The sequence below is a fragment of the Rana temporaria genome, chromosome 7, assembly GCF_905171775.1.
Source record: "Rana temporaria chromosome 7, aRanTem1.1, whole genome shotgun sequence".
NCBI lineage: Eukaryota > Metazoa > Chordata > Amphibia > Anura > Ranidae > Rana > Rana temporaria.
Window position 1 is genome coordinate 95,275,547 of NC_053495.1, and position 19,124 is coordinate 95,294,670.

At 41.7% G+C, this 19,124-nt stretch overlaps 1 protein-coding gene across 2 annotated transcripts in view; it reads right to left on the reverse strand.

The window, feature by feature from the left end:
• Positions 1 to 19,124, reverse strand: part of SLC25A38 (solute carrier family 25 member 38) — a 62,754-nt gene that overhangs the window by 31,138 nt on the left and 12,492 nt on the right. For both annotated transcript variants that reach the window (XM_040359690.1, XM_040359689.1), the window contains exons 2-3: positions 12,177 to 12,258; positions 5,915 to 6,094 (exon numbers count right to left, since the gene is read on the reverse strand). In XM_040359690.1, the coding sequence (XP_040215624.1) occupies positions 5,915 to 6,094; positions 12,177 to 12,258 (262 nt within the window). The remainder of the gene's footprint in view (positions 1 to 5,914; positions 6,095 to 12,176; positions 12,259 to 19,124) is intronic.

Consider the following 19,124-nt stretch of genomic DNA (forward strand, 5'->3'; position numbering starts at 1 on the left):
TTGGAATGTACCCTTGTGAACATATATGCACCAAATGATAGCCCAATAAAATACATGGAAGATATCTTGGGAAAATTAAGAGACTTTAGGGCCGGAAAGGTGATCTTAGGAGGAGACTTAAATTTTTGTTTGGACCCTAAAATGGATAAGACCTCACAGACACAGGAAATCGGCAACACACAGACTAGAAAGATAAAAAACAGTTTATATAGAAACCAACTGATAGATATATGGAGAATTCTAAATCCGGGAAAAAGAGATTATACTTTCTACTCACCGGTACATGGAAGTTACTCACGGATCGACTACCTTCTATTAGACCACAGTATATTGGAAATGGTAGTGGAAACAAGAATCGAAGCAATGACAATATCGGACCACGCACCAATCAGTGTATCCCTGAAAATTACAGGAAACCAGAAGCCAAACATGATTTGGAGACTAAATGAGGACCTACTGATTGAGGAGACTAGCCTCAAAAGGTTAAAAAAAGATCTAGAAGAATACTTTAAGATAAATGATACTGACGAAATATCAATAGCAACTCTTTGGGACGCCCATAAAGCGGTAATTAGAGGGACCCTAATATCAGAAGGAGCCAGGAAAAAAAAAGAAAAAAGCCTCAAAAAGGGAAAAATTAATTACGGAGATACACGGATTGGAGCAAAAACATAAAGCAAAGGACACAAATCGAGAACTATACCATGACCTGGTGTTAAAAAGAAACGAACTTAAAGAACTTTTGGATCAGGAAACGAGAAGAGAGTTCCACCTTATTGCTAAAGAAAGATACAAGTGGGGAAATAAAACAAACAAACACCTCGCTAGGATGGTACAGAAAAAGAAATCAAGAAATTACATCGAGAAGATCAAAGATGAGAAAGGGAAGGAGGTACATACAACAAAAGACATCGCGGAAATTTTTAGAACATATTATAAAAACTTTATGCAGTAGAGCAGATGACCCGACCGGAGGAGGAGAAAAGAGACAAGATCTCAAAATTTCTAGAAGAAGCAGGACTGATAAAAATGAATCAAAATGATAGGAGCCTGATGGACCAACCTATTACAGTCAAAGAAATTCAAACAGCCTTGACAGGTAGTGCGTCAGGCAAAAGCCCAGGGCCGGACGGGTTCACCGCCCTATACTACAAAAAATGTAAAGAGATCCTTCTCCCAGTACTTTGTAGATATTTTAACGGAATCGGAAAGGATTACTACTTGAGCAGAGAAGCCTCGGAGGCAACTATTACAGTGATCCCCAAAGAAGGCAAAGACACCAAAAACTGTGCAGGGTATAGACCCATATCCCTGCTAAACGCCGATATTAAGTTGTTCTCCAAAGTACTGGCAGAAAGAATAAAAAGAGAGATGGGTAAATTGGTCCATCCAGACCAGACGGGGTTCATCAAAGGGAGAGAAGGAAGGGACAACGGACTCAGAGCCTTGTTGATCCTCCAAAAAATGAAGGAAAATGGGTCCCCAGGTCTATTCCTGTCGATTGATGCAGAGAAGGCATTCGACAGGGTAGACTGGGGACTCATGTTACAAACCTTAGAAAACATGGGCTTCGGCCTAAGGATGCTAGATTGGATTAGAGCCCTCTATCGCTCGCCAACGGCAAAAATAAAAGTAAACGGTTGCCTATCTAAACCATTTACGATGAAGAACGGCACAAGGCAAGGTTGCCCTCTATCCCCACTCCTTTTTGTATTATCCCTAGAGCCACTATTGGCTAGGGTACGCAAAAACTCAAGCATAGAAGGAGTAAAAGCTGACCAAGAGGAACACAAGCTATCCGCATTCGCGGACGATGTCCTCTTTTATGTTGTGAATCCTATAACATCAATTCCAAAGCTCTTGGATTTATGCGAAGAATACGGAGAAATTTAAAATTTCAAACTAAATCTTTCAAAAACAGAAATCCTAAATATAAACATCAATAGATCAGAGGAAAGGCTCCTAAGAACGGGGCTCAAATTCCCATGGGTAAAGGAACTCAAATACCTTGGAGTCCGCCTAGCAAAAACAATTAGGAAAATCTACGAGATCAACTATGTTCCCCTACTGGACGAAATAAAGGGCGAAATCAAAAGGGTAAAAAACCGACCAATCTCATGGATCGGGAGAATAAACTTCTGTAAAATGGTACTATTGCCTAAAATCGTATACAAATTTCAAATGATCCCCATGGCCCTCCCGAAGTCGCTGCTTAATACGCTAAAAAAACTCATTATGAACTACATATGGAATTTTAAAAAGCATAGAATCTCCCTACAGACCTTAAAACAACCTAAAAATAAGGGGGGACTCGCAGTTCCGGACATAAAAAAATACTATGAAGCAGTGGTGGTATCCCGTGTAGTAGAGTGGGCCAGAGTCAATAAAGAAAAAAGGTGGGTTAGCCTAGAGAGCGCACTATCTAAGGTGAGATTAGACACAATAATATGGAATCCCCCTCAATATAGAAAATTTAGCACAAAAATACACGCGATAACAAAAAATGCACTTAGAATATGGGACACACTAAATAAAAAAATGGAGAGTAAGTTCAACTCACCCCTTATTGCACTAAAAAATAACGAATACTTTGCACCAGGGAAAACACAAGTGGGAGGAAACTGGATAAAGAACGATAGAGCACAATTAAGAGATATAATTAAAGATGGACACTTGATAATATATTCGGAATTAAAACAGAAAGAAACCTTGATGGAAATCAATGAGTGGAGATACCAACAACTCAGTCGGTTTATCCAGAAATTACCATCCCCATTGAGAACAGGGGAACAGTTAACAGAAATGGAAAAAATATGTATAATGGAGAATGTCAAAGGCACCATATCAAAAGTATATAGAATACTACTGGAGATCGACGAGAGGGAGATACCACCATTTATTGAAAAATGGGAAAAGGAACCCAAATCACAGCACGATAGGACCCAACTACAGAGAATGTTGAAACTGACACACTCCTCAGCAGTAGATAGCCAAACGGCAGAAATGAACTATAAATGCATTGCCAGATGGTATATAACCCCGAACAAATTATGTAAATTTAAAGAGGACCAATCAGAAAAATGTTGGAGGGGCTGCGAGACCCCAGGAACTATGGCACACCTATGGTGGGAATGCCCCAAAGTAAAGACATACTGGGAGAAGATCTTGAAGTACATAGAAGAGATAACAAAAAATAAAATAAAAAAAGATCCTTGGACGGTGCTTTTCCACGGAGGTGTAGTTGGTCTAAGAAGATACAAGGAATCAATGGTGCCACACTTATTGAACGCTGCCAAAAGGCTAATCCCCAGAAAATGGCAAGAAACAGAATGTCCCATGATATGGGAGTGGATTGACGCCGTCGAAGAGACATACAGGATGGAAGATTTAAGGAATGGGCTGGAGGGAGATGAAAAAAGTAAAAAATGGGATGATTGGAGGGTATTTAAGAGGTCATGGAGCTATGCCAAAAACCTAAGGGCCGGCATAGGAGTCCCTGAGGAAATTCAATAAAGTGGCCAAAACCTGGTGAGGAGGGGGGGGGGGAGTTGGGGGGGAGGGAGGAACAGGGGGGGGGGGGGTTAGGGGAAACCCAAATAGGAAAATTATTCCTGTATTCATGAATAAACTCAATTTAAAGATGATAAAAAAAAAAAAAAAACTTAAACAAAATAAGAAAATAAAAAAAAGAAATTAAAATAAGAAACAAAATAAATAGAAAGAAATGAGTACAAAATAACCAAAAAATACACCTTTACTAATGATGTAAAACCAAACAGAGACGCTATGTGGGCTGGCAAAAACGAAAGCTGAGCGCTCTAAAAAGAAACTCTAGGAGGTGGAACCTGAAGTAAAGGTTAAAAAAAAAAAAATAGAAAAAAAAAAAAAAATATGCTTCCAATCGTCCTAATGTGTATGGACACATAGGACAACATTGAGCTGCTTGTACAGGAAAAACACAAAACTGTAGACGCAGTGATTTTTTTAAGCCAGTGTGCATGGAGCCTAGTGGGTTCTGACGGGAGGTTTTCAGCTGTAAAAACACTAACTTCAAAAAACGCAGATAAACGCTCAAAAAAAGTGGCTCACCAGCGGTTAACGTTTTTGATCCCATTGAAAAAAAAGCTGACGTTTTTAGAACGTTAATAAAAAGTCCAGTGCGCACGAGGCCTAAATTTTGTTCATAACGTTTTTGTTAAATTGTAATTGGAAAAAAACAAAAAAAGAGAGCCAGCCCTTAAACAAATACATGCGCCAGTACAGAAAATTTTGAAGGCATTTGAAGGCATAGCATTAAATACAACTTTATTTTGCACCAGTCTTACCGAACGCTGGTACAAGTTTTTGCTTGGGGCAGACACTCCAATTGTAATACTTAAGATAGAGACCTGCTACACATGCTATGAAGGTGTTCTAAACTAGTAATACATTGGAAGGATGCGATTACTATTATTGACCAGACCTATACAGTACCAGTTCCATTTGATCCACCAATATATCTCCTTGGGGCACTGCATGAGGAACTGTATACCCCCCACTGATTATATAGCACCTACCCAGCTTCTATACCTTTCCTGGAAATAGCAAAATACTGGCTTTCCCAACATCCCCCTACCTGCTGTAAATGGATTGAAAAAGTAAATTGCATTCTAAGAAAAAGAAGATAGGCGTATCCATAGAAGCGGCGTTCCACCCAAAAGGGAAGGTGACCCCCTGACATTTGGCATGTCATTTTTGTCTTGGTGGGGGGGGGGGGGGGGGACCCGTTTTTTTTTTTTTTTTTAGGTGTCCAATTATTAAAAGTCAGCAGCTAAGGTATTTGTAGCTGCTGACTTAAAAATGTGTTTGCATTAGTCGGAACTCCACATTTAACATATACAAAACCTTCTAGTACAAAGGCATTGAGGTCCAAAATAAAGTGGATACACCTGTCCCACCTGGGTACGGTAAACAGGTGTGAATTAAAATTAGTAACCGTTCTACGGAGGTATGTGAAATACTGCCACTCTTTAGACAAGCTCATGTACTGCTTGGAACAGAGCAGTGGCTCTCTGCAAGAGAGAAATCAAAGCATTTTAATCTGTTGGGTTGATGGGAGACAGAAAATCTTGCATTCTCTCAATACCACATCCTGTATCCAACCATCATAAAATTATACAGAGCCAGATGTCTGCAAACATCAACAAGCATCCTTTGACCACTGTCTGCAGGTGGGGGCAGACCTTGCCAAGAAAGGCTTTGAGGATAGGCCTTGGAATTTTAGTTCTTGGGGCTTGGACTTTGTCAATTTGGAGAATTTGGGGTGTGCCTCCTGAGAGCAAATAGCTTTCAAAAGGTATGAAAAGAAGGGGTACATGCTCAAGACCCTGGGTTATGCAAGAAATTACTAGCCTGGGAGCAAAGCCAGCAGCATCAGAAAAAGTAGTCTAGAGAAAGATTTCAGTTTCTTTTTCGCCAGATCCTTAAATGAAGGACTTGTAAAAGTGGAGGTACTGCCAGGCCAACTAAGGATGGTGTTGAATACATTTTAACTAATTTCTCTGGAGAAACTCTCTAGAAAATACTGTATATTACATTTTTGATGGGAAGGGAAACAAAGGGAAGCTGGAGTGCCTTAACCTTTGAGAACACCTTTAATAATCCCTGCACTCTTGGCAAAGGCATTGGAGTCTTCAACCTGAAGAGTCTCAATCACCACCTGTATGAGGCTGTCCACAAATTCTTTATGTCAAGATACAGTATCCTTTGACAAACTATTGCTTTGACTAAATGAATATGTGTCTTTTTAACCTAATTATGTAATGCACCATCACAGGGAAATCACAAAGTGTCTACACAAGACGCTTGCGTCTTAGCAAGGGCCCCTGAAAGCCTATAGCCTGGGCCATCAGTTGCACTAAAATCAATCACTCACCTCATACCGTGTCTTTATGACTGTGAAGGGTAACATGCAAACTCCTGCCACAGTTCTTGATCCTGCTCCCAATAAAACCGATTCCAGAGGGCTGATCTCCTTGCCAGAGAAAAGCTGTTGTTTCAGAAAATAGAGGGTACTAAAGTAAATACCAACTCCAGGAACACATCGTAGAACGGACTGCAAGAACAAACAAAAAAAATATTAAAAAGTCTTCAAACCCAGCAATGCATTACACATTCAAATAAGGATTTTGGAATAATTGTACCTTTGATGCAATTGTCTTTTAATCAACTCCCCCAACCACTTTGACTGCAGTCCATATGCTCAGATGCCTTCCCCCTCGATCCAGCAATATTCACTTTGTGGCCCTGCTGACTGCTGCATAGTCTTTACAACAAAAGTGTTCCCGCTGAGTCTTAAGCCTCGTCCACATGCACGGTTTTCTCGGCAAGAACCAGCAAGAAAACTGCTGGCAGAACTTTCTTGCTGAGTAAACCGTGCGTGTGTACGAGTCTTTGAGGTTTCTCATCAAGAAAACTGCCCAGAATCTAGACGAGAAAAATAGAGAACCTGTTTTCCATTTTCTCGTTGTGAGATTCTCAGCAGCGTTTTCCTGCCGAGAAACCCGAGCGCGTGTATTCTTACCTTTCCATGGAAACCCGTACATGCTCGAAATGACTTTGACGCATGCGCAGTAGCTTCCAAGGCATAGGTACTGTGAAGCAAGATGGCGGCGACGGCATCGAATGTGACAAGCTTGTTGGTGTGGATAACGTCACCGCGTTCGTGCCATTCAAAAGAACGGCGGTTCTTTTGAATGGTGTGTCTGTACACTCGGACGGCATGAGATTCTTGCCAGGAATCTCGTCAGGAAAAAAAATGTTTTTTCCCTCCCGACAAGAATCCGGGCCGTGTGTACAGGGCTTGACTCTTGGTTCAAATGCATGCAGCAACCCTAATTATTCCTATTATTAAGAGGTACTCTTGATGGCATTTACAAGTATGGTTTAGTCATAGGAATAAATAGAATGGAAAGGGGGGGGGGGGCATGTATGTACACTGTGCAGAGATGGGCAGGTACACACAATGATTACTGGATTGAAGAGAAGGTAAACATTTGAGCTAGTGGGTTGTTGCCCTCATGAGTTGGTTGAGTTGATTAAACGACAAATTGGTCCAAAGGTTACAGTTGCTATTTAAAGTTGTATTCCAGATAGATACATTAATTTGTGCCTTTTTAAATCTGTGTTTATTAATACATCATAAATTGTAGTCAGTATAAGTTCTGTACAGCATAGCTCAGAATGGGAGCAAATGGAGCAGCAGAAGATGCCAACACGTGCTGACAAGGGGCATGGTGACAGGAGGAGAAAGAGTGACAGAAAGATGAGCTGAACACTGTGCCGTTTCTCCTTCACTGTCCATTCACAGATTAGGGGGTGGGTCTATGATAGCCTACGTTCAGAATCATTGAGCTGAATGGTTGTCAATAACATAGAACACTGTGGACACCTAGCGGCAGAAAAGTACTGCGTAGAACAGCTCCAGTTTGAAATTACTACTGCAACAGCAAAAGCTCCTTTTCTATTTTATTTTTAAAAGGATAATAATTTTGTTTATTTTCGATTAGATTTCTACTTTGAAGGTAAACTCAATCCCCCAAAATAAAAAGAATTTAGTATACCAACGCTTCCCCTCATACGAATTCCCCTATAAGATTTAATGTTACAACAGAAAGGTTGATCAGAAATGTATTTTTATGATACATTAAAAAATGCTTAATAGTAGAATTACATCTTTAACCACTTAAAGTGGGGGTTCACCCCAAAAAATATTTTTAACATGACATTCAGCCGAGTTGTCAGAATGACAATCGGCTGTTTTTTTTTTTTTTTTCAAGTGCAGCACATACCCTATTTTCACCGCCGCTTCCGGGTATGTAATCTGTAATCGGGACTGGGCGTTCCTAAGTGATTGACATCCTTTCGACCGGCACATACTAGTTGCCGAAAGAAGCCGGACTGCGAGTCGGCTCTATACGGCGCCTGCGCACTGACGTTCGGCTTCTTTCGGCAACTAGTGACACGTTGTATGCGCCGGTCGGAAGGATGTCAATCACTTAGGAACGCCCAGTCCCGCAGATTACATACCCGGAGCAGCGGTGAAAATACGGTAAGTGCTGCACTAAAAAAAACAAAAAACTGCAGATTGTCATTCTGACAACTCGGCTGAATGTCATGTTAAAAAAAAAAAATTTGGGTGAACCCCCGCTTTAAGACCCGGACCAATATGCAGGTTAAAGACCTGGCCCCTTTTTGCGATTCGGCACTGTGCCGCTTTAACTGACAATCGTGCGGCGTGGCTCCCAAATAAAATTGGCGTCCTTTTTTTCCCCCACAAATAGAGCTTTCTTTTGGTGGTATTTGATCACCTCTGCGGTTTTTATTTTTTGCGCTATAAACAAAAATAGAGCGACAATTTTGAAAAAAATCAATATTTTTTACTTTTTGCTATAATAAATATCCCCAAAAAGATATATATATATAAAAAAAAAAAATTGTTTTCCTCAGTTTAGGCCGATACGTATTCTTCAAACTATTTTTTGTAAAAAATAAATAAAATCGCAATAAGCGTTTATCGATTGGTTTGCGCAAAATTTATAGCGTTTACAAAATAGGGGGTAGGTTTATGGCATTTTTATTAATATTTTTTTTTTTTACTAGTAATGGTGGTGATCAGCGATTTTTTTTCGTGGTTGCGACATTACGGCGGACACATCGGACACTTTTGACACATTTTTGGGACCATTGTCATTATCACAGCGAAAAGTGCTATAAAAATGCACGGATTACTGTGAAAATGTCAATGGCAGTGAAGGGTTTTACCACTAGGTAGCGCTAAGGGGTTAAGTGTGCCCAAAGGGAGTGAGTCGTCAAAGAAAGCATAAGATTTGCGTATTTCACAGAGTAAGGCCCCATTCACACGGACGGACTGTTCAGGTCCGCCTGTCATCCCTATGGAGCGTCGGATGTCAGCGGAGACATGTCCGCTGACATCCGACCTGATGAAAACGGACATGCTGTCCGTTTTAATCAGATTGCTCCATAGGAGACAGCGGTGCCCGGCAAGCCCCTCCCCGCTCAGTGGGCAGAGAGGAGCTTGTCATCTGTCGGCTCAGCAGAGATCTGCGGACAGATCTCCCGCTGAGCTGGCAGACTCCGTAGCGACGGAGTCCGCCTTTTGTGAATGGAGCCCAAGGTAAATTACCTGACCCCTGAAAATGAGGGGTGGGATGACATTCCCAATATCAGTTTGCCAAGATAGCTTAGTTACCAAGTGCATCGACCCAGGGCCCTGCTATTGCATATTATTTTGAATTTGGGTAGAAGATCATCAATGAGCCTCTTATTGGATAAACTGCAAAGGGATCATGCCATGCTCTTTCAATAAATACACCTTGCATAAAACAGTATAGAATGGATTAGTTTTATATATTAGTGCCCATCGGTGCTGCCCATCAGTGCTGCATATTAGTGCCTCCTCGTCAGTGAAGGAGAACGTTTTTATCACAGAAAAGGGAAAAAAAAATGTTTTCTAAAATTTCAGTCTTTTTTAGTTTGTTTAGCAAAAAATAAAAACCCCAGCGTTGATCAAATACCATAATAGAGAAAGCTCTATTTGTGGGAAGAAAATTATAAAAATTTAGTTTGAGTAGTGTTGCATGACTGCGCAATTGTCATTCAAAGTGTGACGGCGCTGAAAGCTGAAAATTGGCCTGGGCAGGAAGTAAAAGTGCCCCGTATTGAAGTATGGTAGTTAAAGTGTAATACTTTGTTTTAGTGTGGGAGGATTAGAATCCCTGTCAGGTTTTTACTTTATACAGCACTAAGTTACCCTAGGTGCACACCTGTGCCTTTTTGCAGTTTGCAGAAACGCACTACAGTCCATTTAAGTTTCCTATGGTACATGTTCACATCTATGCATTTTGCAGCCACTGTATTTTTCGAAAAGGGTCGAGCAGAGCGACGCCCCCCACAAAGCACTCATTCCCCCGATGTTGAGGGCATGCAGTCTGGTCTGGTTCAGGAGGGGGGCGTTCGCTCGTCCCCTCCCTTTACTGACCTGCATGCTTGGATAAGGGTCTGGTATGGATATTGAACTTAAAATTGCCATGGATCCATACTAGACCCAAAGGGCCTGGTATGGATCTGGGAGGGACCCCACGCCCCTTTTTTTTCGATTTTTTTTTTTTTTACATTCAGCTATTGATTCATCGGTTGGTAAGGACAACGCAGCTGGCTTCCTCCTTAGCAACCAGCTATATACAGTAGGGTTGTCCCGATACCACTTTAAGACCGAGTAGAAGTACAGATACTTCCCCCCCCCCCCCCAACTACTCGCTGATATCGATTACCGACTTTTTTTTTTATCTCATGCGACAGTGGCATTTGTCAGTATTTTATTTTTATTTTTTTAGAGGGGGGGGGGGGGGTTGGACAGTGTCAGTGTATTTTCTGTTTTTTATTATTTTTTACAATTTATTTATTTACCGGCTCCTACCTCTGCTCTCCATCCTGACAGATCAAGGGGGTTGAGGAGGAGCACAGAGGGGGACATGGCAGCACAGAGGGAGAGAGCAGCATGGAGGAGGACACGGAGGGAGGGAGAGAGCAGCAGAACGGAGGGGGGCTGGAGGAGGATACAGGGGCAGTCAGCGGTGATAGTGTGTGGGGGTGTTACAAGCACCGATCACCATTGATTTCACTAAAGCAGCTGAAAACCATGTGCGGGGGGGGGGGAACGGAGAAACGGATGTCAGACTTAAATCTATACATCGGTGATCGGTGCTAGTAACTCCCCCACCGCACTAATCACCGCTGACTGTACAAGTATCAGGTGAAGCATTTGTCAGAGTACAAGTAATGTAAGTAAGCAAATGCTCGGTATCGGGACAACCCTAAAATACAGTTGGGTAGTATCAGGTAGGGGCGCGCTAATTTGCGGCGGCGTAGCCTAGCGTGTTTACACTACGCCGCCTTAAGTAAGAGAGGCAAGTACATGATTCTCAAAGCACTTACCTCCTTACTTAGGGCGGCGTAGTGTAAACGCGGCGGGTGTAAGGGCGCCTAATTCAAATGGGTTGGAGGGGGCGTGTTTAATGGTAATGAGGCTTGCCCTCACGTTTTTTGGATACTGCGCATGCGCCGGGCGCCTACATTTCCCAGTGCGCATTGCGGCCAAGTACGCCGTACGGGCCTATTGACGTGGACGTAAACGACGTTACTCCCGATTCGCGGACGACTTACGCAAACGACGCAAAAAATTCGAACCTCGCAGCGGGAACGGCGGCCATACTTTAACATTGTTATTCCACCTCATAGGTGGGATATTTTTAGGCCGCCTAAGGCCTTACGGAAACGGCGTAAATCAACTGCGGCGGCCGGGCGTACGTTCGTGAATCGGCGTACAAACTCATTTACATAATCTACGCCGACCGCAATGGAAGCGCCACTTAGCGGCCATCCGAAAAATTGCAATTTAAGATAGGACGGCGCAAGCCGTCGTATCTTAGATATGTTTAAGCGTATCTCTGTTTGAGCATACGCTTAAACATAAGTCGGCGTAGATTCTGAGTTAGGTCGTGCCTGAAAAAAAGATGTGAACCTAGACCTAAAAGACAATTTCCCTTACTTAGTGTCTGCTGTTTTTTCCCTTCCCCTGGATCAACTGTGGGTATAGAATTGGGTATATGGGATTGGATTGTACGATATTTTTTATTTTATTTATTTATTCTTTTATGGTTGAACTAGATGGACGTGTGTCTTTTTTCAACCTAACTATGATAACAAGTAGTTTCACCTAAAAAACTGAGGGAAAATCTCCTACAGTAGATTATTAATAGGCTAGAACCACTGCCAAGTTTGTATTGCCCTCTTCTGTCCCTGTTGCAGATTATTTCCCCACTTCTTGTCTGGCTAAAATGTTATCACTGAAAAGGGAAATTTGCTTTAATGGAGCCTGGAGAGCTGGAAAAAAAAAACAAAAAACAAAGACACACACACACACACCAGGGGTTGAAGTCATTCCAAACTCTATTCAAGAACCAATAAAAGGCTGTCTGAACATTTAACACTTTAATGCGTACATGTGATCAGCCTGGTACTGGGAAATTACGTGAGCTGTAGTCTAAAGTCTGGAAATAAATTCTAAACGGATCCTATTGTGTGTATATTACAGTAGCATAATAGCGGTTATTTACCGGAGAGACTCCTTTCCATAGTCCAAATAGGTTTTCATTACGAATTACTTTGAGAAAGAGTTGGAACATTCCAACACGGCTCCTAAAGAGAAGCAAACCATCAGCTTCAAAATATTGTGAATTTGAATACAAAGAATACAGCTGTTATGGAACACTCTAATTTCAATATGGCTTTTTGCATGTATAAAATGTTAATTTGCTTTTCTTTAATGGTAGCAAAGAGGTGCACCAGGTAAGCCACTGATATTTTAAAAAAAAGAAAGTACAGAGAACTGAAGTTTAAAGAGGAACTTTATCCAATATGTTTTTTTCCCCCACTCTTACCTTATTTCTTGTTATACACAATCCACACACTCACCTGACCAGCAAAGCTAGCGTTATTCTGCTGTCATTCACCATGCCAATGTCACACACACACTGGGTCCTGTGCCACCATTGTCAGCAGCCGGGCTGCTTTTCTTTTCTAGACAGCACAGCCCCCTGGTGACATGCTGCCGAGTCTGCCATCTTCAAGATGCTGTATGGAACCTAAAGCACCCCAAGATATTTGCTGCATATATGTGCATATCCCAGAAGGCTTCAGAAAGCAAGTGAAAATGGCGGGGGGGGGGGGGGGGGGAATACATGGCAAACTAAGAGCACTTGCGAGGGAAACAATTGAGTACTGTCCGTGATACTTTATTTGCATTAATCTACAATTTTTCAGGACAAGCTTTTGGGGTAGGTCCCTTTTTCAAGGTCCAAGCAGTACTACTTGGACCTTGAAACTGGGGGCATACCCTGAAAGTTTGTCCTGAAAAATCGTCTGTTAATGCAAATTAAAAAAAAAAGTATCACAGACAGTACTCAATTGTTTCACATGCACCGTCATAATTAAGGACACTGGAGGAAGACAAAGACTAAAGGAAAATCCCATAGCACTGTGAACCCATCTTTTTTCACAGTCTTCCCCTTTGTACCTTGTCGCAAATACCAGAAGACACCTGAACTGGAACCGACATCCGGCCACCGCAAATCACTCACATGATCACTTGGGGGGTTCCCTTATCACCCCAGCCAGGTTCGGCCTTTCTTGGGTGGAAGTCCTTCCTGTACAGCCTCTAAATGATATGGTTATAGCCCCATGCTGGTGGTGCAGGTCTGTCAAAGAAAGCTTTAACCACTTCCCATCCCGCCTATAGACATATGACGTCCACAAGGTGGCTCTGCCATCCTGGGTGGACGTCATACGACGTCCTCGGGCCTCCCAGCCGTGCGCGTGCCACGTCACTCGGGTGCCGATGCGCGTGCCTGGCAGCCGCGATGTCCTCCAGGTGCCCGCGATCGGCAGTTACAGAGCCAGGGATGTGGATCTCTGTGTGTAAACACAGAGATCCACATCCTGTCAGGGAGAGGAGACCGATGGTGTGTCCCTTGTACATAGGGACACCAATCGTTCACCTCCCCCAGTCAGTCCCCTCCCCCTACATTTAGACTTACTCCCTAGGGCACACATTTAACCCCTTGATCGCCCCTAGTGTTAACCCCTTCTCTGCCAGTCACATTTATACAGTAACAGTGCATTTTTATAGCACTGTTCGCTGTATAAATGTGAATGGTCCCAAAATAGTGTCACAATATCGCAGTCCTGACAAAAATCACAGATAACTGCCATTACTTATATATATATATATATATATATATATATTAAAAAAATAATAAGTCATAAATCTATCCCCTATTTTGTAGGCGCTATAACTTTTGCGCAAACCAATAACTATGCACTTACTGCTTTTTTTTTTTTAAAACAAAAATATGTACAAGAATACATATTGGCCTAAACTGAGAAAAATAATTTATTTTTTTTTAAAAAACAATTGGGATATTTATTATAGCAAAAAGTATAAAAAACATTTTTTTCAAAATTGTCAGTCGTTTTTTGTTTATAGCGCAAAAATTTTTTTTTTTTAAAAAATGCAGAGATGATCAAATACCACCAAAAGAAAGCTCTATTTGTATGAAAAAAACAACGTAAATTTAGTTTGAGAGCCACGTCGCACGACCACGCAATTGTCATTCAAAGCGTGACAGTGCTGAAAGCTGAAAATTGGCATGGGCAAAAAGGGGGTGAAAATGCCCGGTATTGAAGTGGTTAAACAAGCTTTGGAGCAAGTGTCATTTTCCCTTTGCTTTTACCTGTTTGTCAGTGTGTTTGCCTTACCTGTTTGTGGGTGTTTTTTCATTTCCAAGATGGCTGTAGCAGTGCAATTACACTGCATGGACGGCACAAAGTAACGTTGCCACTGTGGGCTGTTTGTCCTGGCTTGCTCTGTTTCAAAACGGTGCTGGGAGCCAAGGATGGGATCCAAGCATGCTTGGGCGCCAATATCATCACAGTTTCAAATGCATTTAAAGGGGTTGTAAAGGTTTGTTTTTTATTTTCTAAATCGGTTCATTTAAGCTAGTGCATTGTTGGTTCACTTAGCTTTTCCTTTGATTTCCCTTTGGATTTCCCTTCTAAATTATTTTTTTCTTTGTTTGAATTTCTCACTTCCTGTTTCTCCTCAGTAAGCTTTCCACCATCATCCGAGCGGTGGAAAGTCATTTAGAACAGCTTACTGAGGAGGAACAGTAGTGAGAAATTCAGTCAAAGAAAAAAAAACATTTAGAAGGGAAATGGAAGGAAAAGATAAGTGAACCAACAATGCACTAGCTTAAAGGAACCTATTTAGAAAATAAAAAATGAACCTTTACAACCCCTTTAAGGCAATACGTGGTGGTGTTCCCTTCTCATGCATGCTGGATGCTTATATGATCATTGTCTGTAGGTATTTTCCTTTTTTATGGCATCCACCTGGGCTCTTCTCAATGTGGGATCACTGGTGTTGATTTGTTGGGATTGGGGCGTGCAGGGTCTGATGCCGCTCTGCATACGTTTTTTTTTTTTAAACACTGTCCTGAACAGAGCAATTCTAAATAGGAGTTTGATCAACTGGAGCACTTTCTGTGTTCTAATGAAAAAAGCTCTAGTGTCTGCATCCCTTTAGAAGTGATTAACCCTAAGGCTCCATACACATCTGGGCATTTTGGGATTTGGCACAATAAATAAAAAAAAATTAAAAACATCCAAGTACCTTTTTCCAAATGGATATACAAGCTGTCACATAACCCAGATCTTTCCCAGCCTGTCTGCAAGGAAACATAAGCAGAAGGAGCTTCTATTCCCCTGCTGCCGGTCACATGTTAAAAAAATAAAAAAAATACAAAAAAAAACACCACACAACACCATCTGTTGGAATACAGAGTAAAAATAATTAAGATAAACGGTTTTAAATTGTCATACAAATATATATCTGATATTGTTTGTTTTTATCTGGGTCATGGGCATGGAGGAGGAGACTGTTATTTACCACTGTGTACACACCTCTGACTTTCTAGTCACATGGGATGCTTAGATGTGATTGGGAGGAACGGAGGAAGTTAAGGGGGAAACCCCCCGTGGTATATGATGGGTCTAAATTATAAATATATACAGACCTGGCCCCAGAAACACTCGCAAGACGGCGACTTTTGAAACCACTCTTGGAGCAAATGAGATTAAAGAATATTAAGTATAATTGGGGTTTTCCAGCCTGTTTAATAGGCTTGAAGGAGGGAAGATCAGCGATTCTAAGGTTCCCTGAAGACCTACCAGGATTGTGTAATAAATTAGACCTACAGGTCCCAGAGTTGCCAGAATGGGCAGAAAGGGAAAATGGGACTTAGGGAAGCAGTCTGATGGTTGTGAGAGTAAGAGACTGAGCCGTAGGGGGGATCCCCCCCCCATTTAATTTTTTTATCGAGAGTGAACGGAGTGAGCGGAGGGGCGGGGGAGGGGTGAAAAGTAACAGAAAACAACAAACCAGGTCCTAAGCGCGAGCTCGGGCCGCCCCCTCCCCCCGATGTTACCGGGGAGGGGAGGCACGATTTGAGTCTCACCTCTTAAAAAGTGAACCAGTGGAGAAGGTGGTGGGTGGGACCACTAATGGTTCAGAGGCCAGCAGAGGGCCATTGGGGGGAGGAGGGAGGGAGATAGGGGAGGGGGGGTGGGAAGGATGAGAGATGGGAGGGGGGTGGGTGGGTGCTACCTCACTGTATTACTAAGAAAAGAAACTTCCGTTGGCCGAAGGGGCAAAAGAAAGAAAAAAAAAAAAAGAGTAAAGAGAGGACGAGATGACAGTAATTAAGTTTATGTCTTATAATGTTAGAGGTCTTAATACCCCTACCAAGAGGCACAAGATAAGAGAGCATTAAGAGAGCTTTGAAGGTAGTATTCCTGCAGGGGACTCACCTGACCCTGGAATCTAATGTTAAACTATATTCCCCAGACTTCCCGACATGGAACTATGGAAATACCATTTCAAAACGAGCAAGGGGAGTGGCAATAGGATTTGCAAAAGGGGTGCGTTTTACACTGGAGGACAGGATGATGGATGCAGAGGGAAGATTTCTCTTCTTAAAAAGGGAAGTTAGGGGAGATGGAGTGTACCATGGTGAATATTTATGTGAATCAAATAAAATATTTCAGCGAAATACTAGGAAAGCTGAAGGACTTTAAGGCAGGAAAGGTAATCTTGATGGGCGATTTGAACTTTTGTATAGAGCCGGAAGTGGATAGTACGTCCCGGGTACAGGGGACAAACAATGCACAGCTAAAAAAGATTAAAACGATAATGCATAGAAGCCAGATTGTAGATATCTGGAGAATATTACACTCAAAACAGCAGGATTATACGTTCTACTCCCCTGTACACGGGACGTACTTCAGAGTTGACTATATCATGGTAGGCCATAGTATGTTGGAAATAATAGTGGACTCGAGTAGAGAAATCGCTTCATTATGAGATCACACCCCCGTGAGCATGACAATGAACATCCCTGGTCACCAAAGGCTATCTTCTACTTGGAGATTGAATGAAGAATTGATTCTGGACGAAGTAAGCCTAGAAAGGGTGAAAAGTGAGTTGAATTATTATTTCAAGGCAAATGATACCGAAGGAGTCTCAAAAGCAACTCTATGGGAAGCTCATAAAGGTTTTATTAGAGAGATTTTGATTTCAGAGGGGGCTAGGAGGAAAAAAGAAAGGCGTAGAAAAATTAATAACTTGACTGCCGAAATATTTAAAATTGAACAAGAACATAAAAAACAGGGGAAGCAACGATGATTTAGTTAGAAATAGAGATGAACTTAAAGAACTCATGGAACAAGAGACTAGAGGGGAAATTAAATATTATTGCAAAAGAAAGGTAAATGTGGGGTAATAAATCCAGTAAACACCTAGCAAGAATGGTGCAGAAAAAGAAAGCCAGAAATGACATAGAAAAATTAAAAATAAGAAGGGAGAGGCAGTACATTCAACAAAGGACATAGCAGAAACCTTCAAAAATTGCTACGAGGGGCTGAATTCTGTAGAGCAGAAAAACTGGCGGAAAGGGGAAAAAAATATCAAAACAAAAGAGTTTCTAGAAGGTGCAAGACTACCTAATATCGGACAGAGCAAAGGATTAACCCTGGATAAACCTGGATAAACTGAGGAAGAAATCAATGGAGCGCTGGCGGACTCAGCCTCGGGCAAAAGCCCTGGTCCAGATGGGTTTACAACGCTCTACTTTAAAAAGTGTAAGGAGATATTGATCCCAAGACTGTGTCAATATTATAACGGTCTAGGGACCGAGTACGAAATGAGTAGGGAAGTCCTTGCTGCCACAATCATAGTAATTCCGAAGGAAGGGAAAGATGAAAAGCTTTGCTCTGGGTACAGGCCGATTTCGTTGCTAAATGCTGACACCAAGCTGTTTGCAAAAGGTATTAGCAGATCGATTTAAACGGCTGATGACCACACTGGTCCATCCGGACCAGGTGGGATTTATCCCAGGAAGGGGAGGGGCAATGGGGTAAGAGCTTTGTTACTCCTTAGAAAGATGAAAGAGAATGAGTCCCCAGGGCTACTCCTTTTGATTGATGCGGAAAAGGCGTTCGACAGGGTAGACTGGGGACTCATGATTCAAACCCTAGGATGTTAAAATGGATTAAGACACTGTACCATCTCCCAACGGCAAGGATAAAAATAAACGGTAGGCTACCCCAAACATTTATGATGAAAAACGGCACGAGACAGGGGTGCCCCCTCTCGCCGCTCTTATTTGTGTTGTCCCTAGAGCCCCTTTTGGCCAGTATTCGCAATAGCCCCGACGTGAAAGGGATCAAAGTTGATGAAGAAGAGCATAAGTTATCCACGTTCGCAGATGACGTATTGTTTTATATTGTCAACCCCAGAACGTCAATTCCGAATCTATTAAAAATACAGTACAGGGATATTTCTAATTTCAAAATTAACGTTACTAAGACCCTAAATGTAAATATCAGCAAGTCAGAAGAACGGCTCTAAGGGAGGAGTTCAGGTTTCCCTGGCAGAAGGAACTTAAATATTTAGGAATCAAACTAGCTAATTCAATCAAGAAAGTATATGAAATTAATTATATCCCCCTACTGGACGGAATTAAAACAGAAATAAAAAGGGTATTGAATAGAACAATTTCCTGGATAGGTCGAATTAATATCCTGAAAATGGTCCTTCTCCCAAAAATTCTTTATAAATTTCAGATGATACCAATCACATTGCCAAAACCCTACTTTAGAATACTTAAAACTTTGATAATGAACTATATATGGAAGAATAAAAAACATAGAATTTCCTTCCTGGTTTTAAAACAAAAAAAAATAAAAAAATACGGGGGACTTGCGGTCCTGGACATTAGAAAATATTATAATGCAGCTGTCTAGGGTTGTGGAGTGGGCCAGAGACAACCAGGAAAAAAGATGGGTAAAGTTAGAAAATGCACTGTCCAAGGCTAAATTAGGAAGCATAATTTGGAACCCCCCTCAGTTTAGAGCACTGGACGAGAATACTCACGAGTAGAGTTGAGCGG